We start from the raw sequence: 16,826 nt of genomic DNA on the forward strand, positions 1-16,826 counted from the left end.
ACCCACGAGCTAGCTCCTGAGCTGGGACCAGTGCCATCTCCCCAGGACACACTCACAGGGTGACCCACAGAGCATAAACAACTACGAACTCATATGGCTCAGAAGTAGAGGAGTCACTCGAGCTCTATGACTTGCACCATGCTCTGCTGTGCAGTGGCAAATGAAGGCCCTGTCATTAGCATGCTAGCGACGCACCCCTAATTAAAAACTTAGTTCTTAGTTCTTCATGATTACATCCAGGCCAGAATTTTGCTTTCAGTTAATCTATAGGACTTTAATGTTCAGGATAGGTTCAGCCTTGAAGTTCTTCTTGTTATTTGGAAACTCTATTGGTAGTCATTGAAGGAGGAAGCAGTTGTTCTGCATTTTTCTTCAATCAAATAGGAGGGCTTTGTTTTATGCCTAAAGACAGAAAGGGGACAGGAGCTCCACAAGGAGACCAACAGAACAAAAAATCTGGGCCCAGAGATCTTTGCAAAGACCAATACTCCAAACAAGGACCATGCCTGGAGATAACCTAGAACCCTTGCATAGATGTAGCCCATGGCAGTTCAGTCTCCAAGTGGGTTCCCCACTAAGTGGAACAGGGACTGTCTCTGATAATAACTCAGTGGCTAGCTCTTTGATCACCTTCCCCTGATAGTGGGAGCAGCCTTACCAGGCCACAGAGGTGGATAATGCAGCCACTCCTGATGAGACCTGATAGGCTAGGGTCAGATGGAAGGGGAGGAAGACCTCCCCTATCAGTGGACTGAGAGAGGGGTAAGGGAAGAGAAGAGGGAGGGATGGGAAGGACTGTGAGGGGATGAGAGAGGGGGCTACATCTGGGATACAAAGTGAATAAACTGTAATAAAAATAAAAAGATTCTCATGGCAGACTCTTAGTGCTGCACCGAGGGACTTACCCACACACTGTTCGCCTCGCTTCTGATATCCTGGAGGACACTGGCAGGTGAAGGAGCCACGTAAATTGATGCACACTTGATCCGTTCTACAATTGTGGGTCCCTGAGGTACACTCATCAATGTCTGGGAAAGACAGGCAATATAGAAAGAATTCCAGTTGCTTGTGAAGATGTGGAGGTTCTCTTCATTTACACTTCGTTTTTCTTAAACCAAATTTTACTTTATTCTTAAAAAGCACTATAATGTTATGTTGGAGATTTTAAAAATGAAAAAAACTTATTTCAAATTCTTACAAAATAACTTCAGGGTTCCAGTGTGCACACCTGAGATTTAAGAGATGCTAACAATCCTCATGCCCATCTTAGCACCTTCCGCTGCTTTCAGCTACAGCAAACAGCCTTACTCCACCTTCTTCCTTTTATCTACCACCCACAACTTTCTGAGTAGCCACAGATCCTTCCCCAAGACAGTTTCATACTTCCATTAGACAGAGATATGCCTAAGAGAATAAGCAACAGCTACGTAGGAGGCTGAGGCAGAAGGACCTCCAATTCAAGTCTTGCCTGGGCTACAGAGGAAGTTCAAGTATAGTTGTGGCAACTTAGACCCTATCTCAAAACCAGAAGTAAACAGAACTCGTAGCATATGCATGAATTTTTATTGCAAAACTCAAAACGAAAAGCATCAATTTCAAAATGAAAAGATACTCTCCTAGGAGAGATACATTCGTGTAGTTAAAATATATATTTCCCTAAGATATTTTACTTCTGGGAATAATTGCTATACGTGTCTTCCATAGGAGGCAAGTCACTCTTTTAGAAAAGGAGGGAATTACCAAAGAAATCCAGCTCAGGGTGTTTGTTCCTCATCAAAGTGTGGTGGGAATTTGTGTGACCATTTACAGCCACTGGTAGGTAGAATTCATTTTGCCTTATCTATATCCTTCAAAGTCATTCAAGACTCACATATCCATTAGGAAATTAGATTAAAACAGAAAAGGTGGGTACACAATTTTGGCATTCTGTAGCAAGTAACTAAAGACTAAGCATTATTAAAAATATCACAAAGCTTGTGATATCTAGTTGACCAATTCTGCATGGAACCAAGATAGACTTATTGGGGTGAAGGAGAGGGATCTTAGATTGTCACCAAGGGAGACGCAGGGGAGTACTGTAAAGGGCCAAGAATCAAGTAACAGAAGAGTCTCCAGCAATGAGAATGAACATGCCCTCTGTTTCTGTCTAAATAAGAGAGTGGCTCTTTTTGTTATTTTGCTTTTCATTTTTCTATGATTTCAAGAATTGAATTGTTGCCCTTATACTAAGTGACAATGTAAGGGAAGCAGTTGATTTTATGCACATTCTTTTTCTTTTTTTTTTTTTTTTTAAGATTTATTTATTATGTATACAGTGTTCTGCCATACTCACCAGAAGAGGACACCCGATCTCACTATAGATGGTTGTGAGCCACCATGTGGTTACTGGGAATTGAACTCAGGACCTTTGGAAGAACAATCAGTGTTCTTAACCTCTGAGCTGTCTCTGCAGCCCAGCAGTTTTAGAAGAGATTAGAAGTTTTAGAAGATTTTAGAAGAGGGTCAGTCTGAGCTAACCACTCCACTTAACTGGGTATGGAAGTGAGAAGAGAGTCTTTCCAGAAAAAGAGGGGAAGTGGGTGCAGAGACTACAGTAATGCACAGCTGCTCATTAGACAATAGGTAGACTTTCTTTGACACACAATTCTTTGAACTTCATTTTATACTTTTAACTAAGGTTTTCTGTTGTTGTTCTTAAATGCACTAATACTGTCACTCATGCTATTTTCCAACCCACCACCAAGTGCCTTTTCTGGGTGCCAGGGTCTGGGCAGCAGCCCTTCTCCGCAGTTACTGCCCCCTTCATGCCCCCTTACTGTCTCAAACGCACTTGATGAAAACCTTTCTACTGGGGATTCTTTGGAGTTTTATGACTCGCTAATGCAGAAATAACAGCAGAATTCCTATTGTTTTATGTCAGGAACGTTTGCCAGGATTTGTGGTGATAACAGCCCTGAGAGATAGGGCCCCGCTAGATTTCAGCTGCGGCAAGTTCCCTCAGTCCGTGCTGGCAGGAGATCAAGGACAGGGGCCGCTCTGCACTGCTGAGGAAGGCCTTGCCAGTGACCGAGGCTGTTCTTTCTGCAACCACTCTGTACGCTGCCTCCACCCAGTCATGTTCCCGGTACCCTCCAATTTCCTTCTCATTTTCCCATCATTTGTTTGGAGTGTCTTTGATAAGTAGGCTAACATTTCCACTGGGATCAATGCATCATTAAATAGGTTTTAAACATACAAACCTGTGTGCCTCCTTTCTAAGAGTCTGCTCTATTTAGCTTCTGAAAAGTATTATTTAATAAAAACATTTGGTGGGTTACAGTAATTTAATAAAAGCAAAGCCTCAAATACTACCACTGCCACTCCAACTACATTGTTTTTCTTTCTTTACCCCAAACAAAGGAAAGCTTCAACAAGACTTTTTTCCATCACAAGTGAGTGACCATTAGCCAGCAAACGACACTTTTCACTCACCTGCACTTACAAATGCTAAAAGCAGAACCTCTCCATCCAGTAGGCGGCTTCATCTACATTTCCATGTACAGCCTTTCTGGCCACAGTGTAGAGGATTTTGTTCCCCCAGCCTCCAAGTTTAGCAGGTTATTTAACCCTGAAGAACATCAGCAGACTGACTGTCTTTAATACAGTATCTGTTTAAATTCCACAATGTTACGATTTTGGAGATCCTATTCTTGCTTGCTTACACCCCCCACAAAGTCACGTTAAGCCACTACACATTAGTGAACTTCCTGTGCTTCTTCTGCACATTCATGTGCTTCTGTTCCTGTTATCAGAGGGCTGAGCACAAGTCTATGCTCACTGAGTCCTCAGCACAGTCACTGCCTTTGCTGGAATCTCTGCTGTTTGTTTGTAAGCAAAATCAGCTTCTTATATCTGTTTGGGAAGCCATCTGTGTGGGCAAAGCCCTGCTTTATTTCACAGGAAAGTGACTTAGGTCAGCCATAGTTTCCTGAGAATCTAGGAACAAGTACTCCGGGAAAAGGATTTTTTTGCTTTTGTTTTTAATTATCTATCATTTGTCCTTGACAGTAAGCTCATTTTTTCCTGCTTACTATACTGCAAGAAATGTGACGGGTTTTCAGTAAATGTTTACTCAATTAATAGATGAATGAATCATTACTGTTTCCTGGGAATTGGTGTTCAGAGTTCACAGAAAGTAGGACCAGTGTTTTAGATTACGGAAGTAGAATTCATAAGGTAGAGTGACAGATGAGGCCTGAGGAGCACAGTAGGTCAGTCCTTCCTCTCTGACTGAGCACAGGGTAGAACCATTGTCTGAAGAAGAGTCTCTAAGATGGCATCTCTGGGAGTGAACAGCATTTGCCTTTGACTGGGAACAAATCAGAGTAAAGTCAGAGGAGCCAAGGAGTGTCACAGAATGTATCACCTGGAGCGAGCAGAAGCTTTGCAGAGGCGAGTTCTGAGCTGCAACATGAAGGTGATGAGATATAGGAGTTGGAGAGGGAGGAAGCTGTCCCTTAGAAGATAGATCCCACCAGAAAGAGACCCAGTGACTGCACAGAATGGCAGAGTGCTGAACTCAGCAGGGCTGGAGGGGCTGTTTGTGAGGAACCTGGTGCTGTAACAGGCAGAGTGTGTTCATAAAATGCTTGCTCAAGTCACTAGCAAAATGCAGGGACTTCAATGTGAGATTAGAGGGTTTCTATTGAACACCATAGCAAATAGCTATTGTATTGAAAGCTATAGCAAATAGCTCTGAATGTAGCAGCCACAGACTGATGTTAATATTACCAAAGGGGGAGAAAGGTAGAACGTGCTTTCTAAAATCCCACAACACTTTTAATCAACACCTTTTATTCTGAGGATAAAAAGTGAGAATAGTGATATAGTGAGAACAGCTAAGGGCATTATTTAGTTGTTTCCTCATTTAAAGAAAAGCATTCATATCTCCCTCCTTGTGATTTATAATATTGTAGGTCTCCCTCTTCTTGATGCTGGCAACCTTAGCGTCTTTAAATAATCCAGTATAATAATCTTTGGTGAGCTCTCTACCAGGCTGGCCCACAGTCAGTGGCACTGAAGATCTGACCTTGTCTCACAGTTGATACAGGGTCCATTCACTGGTGTCCGTCAGACTCCTGCTTAGGCCTTTGTTCTCTGGTTTTGGCTCCTTCCCTGTGTTCTGACTCATAGTTTCCAAATCCCTGACTCATGCTGCTCCCTCTCTCTTATGCAACACTTTAATCTCTGCAATGTTCTTTCCATAATTTGATAACTTACCACGACATGGAGTCACTTCCACGTGCTTTATGGGCAAGTGTAACCTACAGCTTGAGTGCTCAGCAGTACCACTTCAGTTCATTGGCTTTGTGATGCTTCAGTTTAAGAAATGGCTCCCGACTACTATTGAAGAAGGCACTGCAGACACACCGAGAGGAGGAAGGGGTTGGAAGGACAGAGCCAGTCACTGCCTCTGTGATCTACAGCTGTGGCCCAGTAAAGGGTTGACTGGGATAGCTCAGGAACTTGAAGAATTTGTTTTCTTTTCAGAATTATCCCAGAAGGTAGAAACTTCTTAGCAAGAGCTGAGGGCATCGTTGTTCTATCTCTGTCTTATCTAGTAGTGGCTACTGGTAATTACAATCTTAGTAATTTATTAAGGTTGCTGATTGAAATCTACATAGAGGGATGTTAGTAATATAGCCTTCGGCAGACAGTTCTTAAAATTCTAGAATAAACTGGGGCAGAGACGTGCTTTGCTATATGGAAAATATCAGTTAACAAGCTGGGTTTCCAAAGCTCTGACTTACTCCAAGGACCCTCAGGAAACAGAGATCCTATGGTCTACAGTTAACAGGAAAGGAAGGGATGACACTTAAATGCAAGTCCACGGGGTTGGGGAGGGGGTTGCCTGATGTTACAGTTACTGAGGTTCAGACCAAAGGTTTCCCTTCTGCTCCTTCTGTAATTTAGTTTGTCTCTCCCAGAAGTTGTGGATTGCCAAGGGTGTGCTGCAGCCATGTATATTTTAACCTTTTCCTCAGTATTAGAGAGGATTGCTAACTGTGTCATATGCAGTTCTTCCCTGTGTCTTCCTTTTGCTGCGAGTTAGATTTCTAGCTCTCTGCATTTTCTGTTTCCCTCCACAGTCTTTAGCCAGTTATCAACAACTTTTTTTGTCAAAGATTTCCTAGTTCCCTTTTGCTTCCTTTATAGAGCTGGGATCAGATTTATCTGGGCGAAATGCCCAGTTCCAGTTGGCTTTTCACCCTTCTGGAAACCTCAGCTAGAATTTCCCCACGCTAAGCAGGTCTCGCGGAGAAAAGAGATATTTACCAACAGAACAGAGCTGTCAACATCATGGCCAGGGTAGATTTACAGGCTAGATTCTGATCAATTCTGGCAAAGCACAGACAACAACTTGGTGAGCCTTAAGTGATAAACAAAAACATCATCAAAATCAGCTTTTAGCCTTTGATGCCTCAGTCTTGGTTTTAGAAGGTGACCAAATATTGTAATATGTTGTTCCCATGTGGGAAAAGACCATGCCACATGTTTCAGTGCTGCTGCTTCAGCAGTGAGGATGGGTTTGTACTGAAGATGGACCCTTGCTCACTTAGTGTGCCATGGAGTAGTGGATTCCGTGTACACGCTGATTAGATGGGATTCGCATCTCATTCATGGTGGGGGTGTGGAAAGCCACTGTTTCACATGAATGTTCAGTCTGTTCTCCTCACAAAGCAAATGCACTCATAAGTTATGGGCTGTGACAGAATAGCAGGAAAGCAAAGGCTCACATGCTCTTTCTTTAGTGCTCTTCACGTACTGGCAAAGAGCAGCTGATTGCACTCAGAGCATTAAAGCAACATTTTCTGCAGATAAACATTTTAGTATTGAGTAATTTTCAGGCATCTGTGTGAGTGTATCATACGCAGATGAACTCTTTTTCTTTCCCAAACATAACTGCTTACCAAATCTGCTTCAGGAACGATGTCCTGGAAGAGGGAATGCTGTGCCCAGTGATCCTCCTGCAACCTTGGAGACTATTTTGAGATAAGCAATGCTATCAGTCTTTGCTTTTGCGTGGCTCAGTAGGAGGAATGAAAAAGTAGTAGGAATGAAAACCCTTCTGTGTGACAATTCAAATTTGTCCTATTTAGGTTGGTTATCTGTCTTGGGAGTAACTATGATCCTACCTATGATGTGATATGTTTGTATACAGTTGAGTTTTTCTGGTGTCTTCCACTGGCCTTTTCCTGGCCCCCAGGTCAAACTCTGGAGAGTGATAAGCTGAATGGAGATCAACTCCACTTCCGGAGCCTACAGAATCTGCCATGAGCAAAGTGGCTTGAGTTTTGGTCTCTCTCCTGAAGGCCTTACAGCTGGATTACTCAGTGTCCCCCCAACTGAAACCACACGTGTTCCTGGCTTACTCCTTAAGACCAGTCATCACTTAGAGGCATACAAGCCTCCAGCTATGGCAATACCAATTACAACAAGCATGTCTTGGTGACCTTCTAATTATATGAGACCAACTGCATTCTTGCTCATTCGACATTAAGTAGATTTTGTTTCCACTAGATGTAAGCACCCTACCACATGGTGACTGTAACTTGGCATTAATTCTCCAGTTTATTAAATGCCTACAACTTTTTCAAAGTATGTGTGACTTTCAAAGTATTTGTGACTCTTGCTTTCAGGGCACTATACTTTATTGATTTTATTTTCCTCCCCACTTCATTACATCATATGATATTTATACACAATATTCCTTATATATTTTTTCTGACTTCCAAGTGTAACAAAGAGGTAAGGGATGCTAGACTTGAAAATACCGCAATTACTTCTTTATGTTTCTTTTGTAGATTCAAAATTCTTCAGAATAAAGAGTAGTAGAGGATAGCTGTATAGGTAAACTGAAGTGAATAATGACTGTAGAAAACACAGCAGTTAGTTTTTAAGAGGCACAGATATTTAAAATTAAAATATACAGGTATGCATGTGATTACAAACTATTTAGAATAGGTGCATGGAGAGCACTGGGGAGGTGGCTCAGGAGAGCATGAGGACGAGAATTTGGATCTCCAGAACCCATGGAAAAGCCAGTGAAGCAGTGCACACCTGTCCTCTCAGTGTGGCTATGGTGCGTTGGGATGCAGAGACAGGAGAATTCCTCAAAGCTTGAGGGTCAGCTAGTCTGACAGTCACAGTGGAAAGCAACAAGAGATCCCCCAAACAAAGTGGAAGACAAGGACCGACACCCGAGGTCTTCCTGCTTGGGTGGCAGGGATCCTGAATCTTCTGATATGAAAACTCACACATACGGATACTAACACAGATAAGTACAAACACATATGAACATAAATGTATATAAACTTACACACCAGATATATTAAAATGTGTGTGGATTGGCAGGAGTATAGGTGACGCGTAAATATTTTTTTCTGTATTTTAAGGTACTTATACTGTTCAGGAAAAGTTAAAACTTCCAACTTACTTCAGATTTTGATAAGAGTCAGAATACATATTTGAGCAATCCCTAGGGGTAACATAAAGAAATAGTAATAATATGAAACTAATAATCAGACTGAAAGAAAAAAAACCAGAATCATAAAAATACCTTGTCAATTTAAAGAGAAGGCAAAAAGGAGAAGAAAAATAACTTGAAATGTGCAAGAGATGTAGAAGGCAGATGGCAGAATGATTGTGTGGGTTTTACATGTATTAGTGAGTACAGTGAATAGAAGTGGGCTACATGCTATCTCTAAAAAGACCATTGAGCACATGACAGTTTCAGCAATCAAAAATGCTTGCCAGAAAGATGATGACACAAATTCAATTTCTGGGGCCCATGTGAGGATTATCAAGGAGAATTGGTCTCAGAATGTTTGCATCATGCTGCTCCATTATACACATATAATAATAACACCAACAACAATAATAGCTTAAAAGTTGTCAGTGAATTAAAGAAAATTAAAGTAACACAATCTAAGTGTGTGGATATTAAAGAAGAAGAGACAGAAAAATACCATAAAATAGTAACCAGAAAAAGTTGAGCTTTGTAATTTTAATATTGGAAAATTTGATGTTAAAGTGAAAATCATTAAGGAATAAATCAGGAATAGCACTAACAACAAAAGTTTTAGAGAAACGTAGAAACTAGTTTAAATACATTTAACCATAAAATAAAAGACAAAGATAAAAATAACAAAATATAATCATGGTAATATTTTAACACATTTCTATCAGGAACTGAAAGAATCATCATAAATTATTCAGAAACGAAGAGAAGATAAAAATAACATGACTAAAAACTTTTTAAAATTCATACATTATATGGAAAGAAAATAGCCATGTGCTGGCCATAGTACAACCCTAAATAAATAATAAATTTCAAAGAATAGACATACACACACACACACACACACACACACACACACACACACGTATATATACACATATAAAATGGTTCCCGGTAGGTATGGCTAAGTGGTAGAGCATTGACTGCATGTTTTGTTCTCAAACTAAAATAGAGATGAAACAAAAACAAAAGGACAATGACAACAGCAATAGAACTAGAAAAGCTCTTGTTTTGGAAAGGAAGGCAGGCATTTCTAACCAGTCTGGGGCATAGAGAAGTTAGGAAAAGTGAAAATGGAGAACACTGCAATCTGAATGGCTTCAAAAGTTGAGAGAGTAAATAGCCTACCTTCACACCTTCTCCCTTTGGTCTTGATATTTTTTTCCTCTGTGCTCAACCTATAAGAGTCACAGTTGGCTCAGAGTACAAATAAGCATTTTTTTTTTAATTTTAATTTTTTTCTTCACAATATATTCATTACGTATCCCAATTGAAGCCCCCTCCCTCAACTAGCCCAGTCTCACCCTCTCTACCTCTTTCCTTCATCCCCTTCCCCAAGTCCACTGAAAGGTAGAATTCTCCATTATTGCCATCTGCCAATAGCTTATTAAGTCTCCTTGGGACTGCCTGGATACTTTTCCTCCATGGCCTGGCAAGGCTGCATCATCAGGGGCTATTGATCAGAGAGCAGTCAACTGAGTTCATGATAGAGGCAGCTCCTGATCCCCTTTAATATAGGACAGCCATCTATAGACCCAAAGAAGCTAAGGAAGACCCTAGGGAGGAGGCTTAAATCTCATTCAGAACGGCAAACAGGATAGACACCAGAAGCTGTGGAAGAGAGGAAACAGGATGGAAACCTACTATAGAGAGTCCTCTGAAAGGCTCTACCCAACTGGGAATTGAAGCAGATGCTGAGACTCATGGCTAAACTCTGGGCAGAGCTCAGGGAGTCTTATGGAGGAAGAGAGGGGTGGGATTAGAGGGATATGGTGGGGACAGAAGCCCCACAAAGAGACCTACAAAACTAAAAGTTCTGAGCCCACGGGGTTCTGCAGAGACTGATGCACCAACAGAGGACCATGCATGGAGAGGACCTAGACCCCTGCTCAGATGTGGCTGATTGGCAGCTCAGTCTCCATTTGGATCACTTTAGCATTTTTTTTTAAGGGAAAAGAACCTATTTCAACCAAACCATTTCCAAAAGGCTGAGCTAGAAGAAAGGAGAAAAAATTCAAGGAAGCTAGGGTTTACTTTAGCAGTCAAGGAAAGATGTTAGAGTTACTAGCTGCCTGGATGTATGTGGAAGTGAGGAGTTTCCCATCTCTGGGAATATGCACACTGTCAATTTATCTGCGTTTGAAAACAGCAAGAAAGTGCAAACACAGCAGTGAAAATGACTTTCTAATCTTGTTGGTGGAGGTCTTTGTATCACAGAATTAACTTTTCCTTTAATCTTGACACTAAAAAATTGGAAAAATAAACTCACATATACCCCAATAGTAACGTAGATGCTCAACAGAATTAAACATTTGCACATCCTCTTTTTCGACTCATTGTGTGCACATATATGTGTGTTTTTGTATAGTTGGGAAGTTGACTTTTGTCATTTACCCTATAACATCTGACAAACTTGATGATAAAATATACTGAGAAACATTGTTATCTCAAGGGCCTGTTTATTTCCTCCCTTTTCCCTGAGCAGAAAAGCAGCTCATGTGTCTTTGATTTCTTGCTGTCTGCCCAGTATTAAAGCTTTCTTAGAAAGGAAGACACTTTAGTTTTTCTTATGTCAAGGCATGAGATTTCTCAGTGATCAAAATATTAAATGTGAGCAACTTATATCTCACAAAAAGCCGTTCAACCATTACTGTTTTCCCAGAGTTACCACCCTATATATTAAATTTAATTTTCCAATAAATTGTGTTGACATAGACTGTGGGATCACTTCTCTTTTTATGTCAAAAATTCTGTGAATGTTTGTGAAAGTTTGAGCAACTCAGAAGTATCAATTACAAGAGTGTGAAGGTGATGTGGAACCAGAGAAAATCCTGCTCTCTATAGCTGCTGGCCCTGTGGGCATTCTGAGTGTAAAGATTTCTGCATACCAACATATAAAATGGTCTTTGAAGTTTTAAATAAACCTGGGGCCTTTTATATTATATTATGTTGGGAGTGGTAGGTTTTCCAGTATGTATTCTTCTCTGAGATATATTTGAAATCTGAAACAATGGTTTCTTTGATGAGTTCTTGGGTGCTGTTTTCAAAAGTGTTCATTTCCCAGCTCTAATATCATCTCCCCTCTCCAAAGTCAAATGTTGACTCCTGAAGATATCCGAAAAACTTGTCCTTGTTTACTTGGTCTCAGAGTCTCAGGTCTGTTTTTCTTCTTCCTTCCTTGTTCATTTTTCATGAAACTTCTCCCTCTCTCTCTCTATGGGTTGGATCATAGGAGAATCTGAAAATGGATTCGTCTTTCTGGGTAAGAGGAAAGGATTGTTGGACAGGGAGTCCTTGGTGTTTAAATGCTCTGCTGTGTACCTGGGAAGTTACCTGCTTGCCAGGACTTTGGAAGAGCTTAATGCATGTTTGGCAATGTAAACTGGAGAAAATCTCCTGGGGAGACATGTACTCTACAGGCTTTCCTAGTTGGAAAAGTACAAAGATAGAGCTAGGCTAGCTAGGTGGTGGACGTGTTAAAGGTAGATGCTAAATAATCCAGTCTTCAAGGGAATTTCTGGGCGTGAGTAAACACAGATGAAAAAGAGCTTGTGTGGTTTGGCTCTCTTACATTTCCTTTAATTGTTGCTATATGTGGCACATGGAGTATATCATATTACACAAATATGGAAGAAAATGGAAAATTTGAGCAATTCATATTGCTAATTTAAAAATTACCTCAAGATTATTTTCCCCTAGGAATGTAATATTTTATTTATGGAAACTTTTAAATGGAAGCTGTTGACTTCAGGCATACATGCGGTTAATGGATACGATGGCACGGCTGCCCAGAAATGCACATGTAGGTTCCCTGTCAGGGACTGTCAGTCACTGCTCTCTATTTCTTTAAGTGCAGGGATCAAGCTAGTCTCTCGCTGCTAGTATTTCAAGTTCTAACTTCTTTTATTGGGGATGACATTTTTCTTACAGTTGCTTATAACAAAAATGCTTATGTAGAACTTGTACCATGAACCAAGTTTAAAGAAAAAACTGAGCTGTCTAAAAAGTTTTAGAATTGCAGAGTAAATTTTTTTTTTTCCCCTGTGTAGCTCATTGTCAGAAACATGACCGAGACAGACGAGTGAGTAGGATCGTGGTTCTCTTTTCTTCTTGTGTGTGTATGTGGTATATGTGTGTGCACTGTATGTATGTATGTATGTATGTACATGTTCGTATAGCTACACCTATGCATGTACCTACAGGTCCGTGTTTTACATCCTCTCTGTCTCTCTGTGTCTGTGTGTGTCTACACCGTATTTTCTGAGACATGGTCTCTTACTGAGCCTGGAGTTCCACACTTCGGCTAGACTGTCTGGGCAGGAAGCCTCTGGGATCTTTTTCCCTTTCCGCAGAGTACTGGGGTGCAGACACCTGCTTGGGATCCAAGCTCAGATGCTCAGGCTCATGATGCAAGCGCTCTCTTCATCCTGTCATCTCCCCAGACCAAGATCACGAGTTTTATAATTGCACAGGTCTCAAATCTAAACGGAATTACGGTTGTATTACTTTCCAAGTCTCAGTGCCACACCCATCAAGTGGAGATAATACCAATTTCATAATGTTATCATGATGATTAACTGAAATAACAAGGTTGAAATGGCACTGGGTCATAGCAAGGGCTCAGCAAAATTGCTCAGTATGAAAAGGTGAAACATTGACTGTGGGTGATGTTGACAGTGATTCTGTTGGATGAAAGGAAAAAGAAAACTGCAAACATCATGGTTCCAACACAGTTTTCACATCAATTTGCATATTAGACATCCTATTTTCATATTTTTTTTTGCTTATTCATGTTTTGAATATGGCTTGCCATAGTGTTGATCAGGCTCCACCCTGCACTACCATCCCTTCTTTTGGCATATTCCAGATGAGTGGATACAAGAATGGGTGAAGTCAGACTTTCTTATACTTATTTCTCATGGAGGAAATTGGGAACTTTCAAATAAAAGGTTTATCTCTGGCAAAATAAAATAAATCTATCATCTTTTGTATTTTATAATGTTTTGTGATAGGAAAGGACTGTTCATAGCTATGGTACCCCTTCGTGAAAATGAACTATTAATGTTTATCAAGAGGGCTTAGCAGACAGTACCAACTAGAGCACTTGGACCAGTGCGTCAATGAAGCATCCCTTTGGCCACAGCACAGAGGGTAGTTTGATTGACAGCTGCTTTCGGGTTTTGAGATGTTTACAGGTAATAAACAGAGATCATGACATATTAAGAAATATTATTTTGAAAGCTAACTTTTGGATACCAAATGTTATGCAGAGATTCATATATACATTCATGTATCTTGTCTCTTGTTCCCTTATTAAAGGTGTAGTTAAGGTGACTAACAGTGGCTTCCTTTGTCATCTTGACTCTGCCCTGTATCTCTTATGTTTACTCTTTAATTTTGCATCATTTTGAGACCATTGGTCTGACTGCTGCTTCCTAGTGAGGGCCACAGGCCTTGACATCTCTTCTGAGACAGCTCTTTGTAGTTGTTTTTCCTCTGGCTCAGGGCACTGCTCCAGCTGTCTTCACCTTCCTAGAGAGCCTAAGGCTGCCAGGCTTTCAGGGATCCCAAAACCTGGCTCTGGCTAAAATTTATATGGTAGCAAAGTTTAGACAGTTCTGCACAATTGTTCTGAACCTTCACTGAGACATTATAGGTGGTTCCATACCCAAAATGGCCTTTATTGGGCTTCTGCTCATCAGTGTGTCTTATACAACTCTTCATACTACCCCTGGCCCAGTTATGTGTAACACACTTTTGCCACTTGCCTTCTGCTATCCCTCTACCTCACCAAGATAGATTCCCCTCCAGGGTCAGCTTGTGTCAACCTTCTCTGTGCTTCTTTTCCCAGATTCCTTTGACCAATATGACATCCCATTGTTCATATGACCTTTGGGTAGTTGTAGTCATGCCTTGCTTGCTGAGAAAGAGCAGCAGCAATCTTGAACTACCTTGATGAGGCTCTTGCTGGCTGTGCTCCACTTCATTTTTAATTAAAGCCATGGCTTTCTCATGGCATTTTTATCTGGCCCAAGCATCTACACTAGTTCCATTCTGATCAATAAACTCTGTCAATGTCTACTAGGTAACTGCAGCTTTATAACTCAAGGCACTCATGTGATTTTATAGCCTCCACAAGTTGAAACTAGTAACTGAGGTCTCCATTGGATTTGCTGTACATACCCTAATATTTTATAATATAAACAAAGCACTCAAGATAAACAATGCTGAATGTTTTAACTATACTTTACAGTTAACTCATCTCTATGATAAATTATTTTTTTTTTTTTGCAAAATAAAAAAAATGTTCAGCTGGGCACAGTGGAACATTCCTATAATCCAAGCACTTGGGAACTCTGTGAGTTCGAGGCCAGCCTAATCTACAATGCCGATGTCCAGAACAGCCAAGGCTACATAGAGAAACCCTGTTTCAAACAAAAAACAAAACACAAAACAAAACAATGTTGTGCCATATAAGGTGGTTATATGAACTCTCTTCCTGACCTCTGTAAAATCCAAGTTTCAGTTTTGTTTTCAAAACAATGTTTCAATCACTTTTACTGCTCCAAATCAGTTTTACAAGCTCTAAAATAGAGCAGACTTCAATGGTACAAACCTCTTTCAAGAACTACAGCTAGAACGGGATAGGCATCAGAAGAGGGAGAAAACAGGCAACAGGACAGAAGCCTACCACAAAGGGCCTCTGAAAGACTCTACCTAACAGTGTATTAAAGCAGAGGCTGAGACTCATAGCCAAACTTTGGGCAGAGTGCAGGGAATCTTATAAAATAAGGGGGAGATAGAAAGACCTGGAGGAGACAGGAGCTCCACAAGGAGAGCAACATAATCCAAAAAATCTGGGCACAGGGGTATTTTCTGAGACTGATACTCCAACTAAGAACCATGTATGGAGATAACCTAGAACCCCTGCACAGATGTAGCCCATGGCAGCTCAATCTCCAAGTGGGTTTCCTAGTAAGGGGAACAGCGACTGTCTCTGACATGAACTCAGTGGCTGGCTCTTTGATCACTTCTCCCTGAGGTGGGCAGAGGGGGGGGAGGGGAGAAGGGTAAGAAGGTTGGGGTTGAGGAGCATCCTCACCAGGTCACAGAGGAAGACAATGCAGCCAGTCCTGATGAGACCTGATAGGCTAGGGTCATATGAAAGGGGAGGAGGACCTCCCTAATCAGTGGACAGGGGAGGGGCATGGGAGGAGAGGAGGGAGGGAGGGCAGGTTTGGGAGGGGATGAGGGAAGCGGCTACAGCTGGGATACAAAGTGAATAAAGTGTAATAATAATAATAAAAGAATTACAGGTCGGGTCTGTGTGGGGAAAGCTAGCAGCGTGATGACTCACCCTCCCATCCCCTCGGAATGTAAAGCTGGCTTCTTTTCTGCAGCTGTCCCTGAGCCCTGGCCTGTGCTGCCTCATTTGATGAAAAGTTAGACTTTCAAACCAACCTATGCTATTTGGGGAAGAAAATCCATACCAAATTTTCTACATAGCATGACTATAAATGGAAAATAAGGCCAGGTCTAGGTATTTAGAGTAAAGTATATAACCTTATTAGTAAATTACAATTCAGAAATTAGTTTATAGGTTAACACTATGTTGGTGGGTTTATTCATTCTGCAAGCCAGGAGGCTACAAGGCTCATCTGAGTTTACTAAGGAAGCTCATTCTGTCAAGTGTGCTTCAGGATGAAACCGAAACTGTTGACATGTGAGGTGCTTCCTGGTTTGACTCCGGTCTCTTCTCTGCACTCTGAAGTCACACCAAACAACTCACAGTCTTAACAGATGTTTGCCACTAGGCCGGGCACACTTTCTCCGTCTTCCCTCATTCCCTCACTTTCTAAAATCAGATTCCTACAATCTTCAAAGTTCAAGGCCTGGTGTCACTTTCCCTAGGAAGTCCCTAAATGGGTCTTAATGGTTGTGATGCCACCGGAAATTACTGTCTGCCTCCCCATGTGAGCTCTTTGTGTGCAGGCCCATAAGCATTTATCTGTGTTTTCCCCGGTACCTGCTATGATTCGATCATGCTCGGTTCGGGCTTGGTGAATAACCTTGCATTTTGAAGACATCTTTAGGTGCCTAGCAACCTTCTTTGTGGTTGGTGACATTTCCTCAACTGTGACAATGCAAGGTTAAACCCACCTCCTTTATCTCATTCCCGAATGATATGAATATAAAAGCACCTCAGAGGAAAAGTACAAGTGTTGCCTCAGCTTACACGGGCAGCAGACACACAATTGCTACCACC

The 16,826-nt window shown here is 41.2% G+C and overlaps 1 protein-coding gene across 3 annotated transcripts in view; it reads right to left on the bottom strand.

Annotated features, from left to right (window-relative positions):
• Positions 1 to 16,826, bottom strand: part of Efemp1 (EGF containing fibulin extracellular matrix protein 1) — a 61,357-nt gene that overhangs the window by 13,576 nt on the left and 30,955 nt on the right. For all 3 annotated transcript variants that reach the window (XM_055629096.1, XM_055629098.1, XM_055629097.1), the window contains exon 5: positions 906 to 1,028. In XM_055629096.1, the coding sequence (XP_055485071.1) occupies positions 906 to 1,028 (123 nt within the window). The remainder of the gene's footprint in view (positions 1 to 905; positions 1,029 to 16,826) is intronic.

Source organism: Psammomys obesus, unplaced genomic scaffold (assembly GCF_907164565.1).
Source record: "Psammomys obesus unplaced genomic scaffold, mPsaObe1.curated_primary_1811, whole genome shotgun sequence".
NCBI classification, from domain to species: domain Eukaryota; kingdom Metazoa; phylum Chordata; class Mammalia; order Rodentia; family Muridae; genus Psammomys; species Psammomys obesus.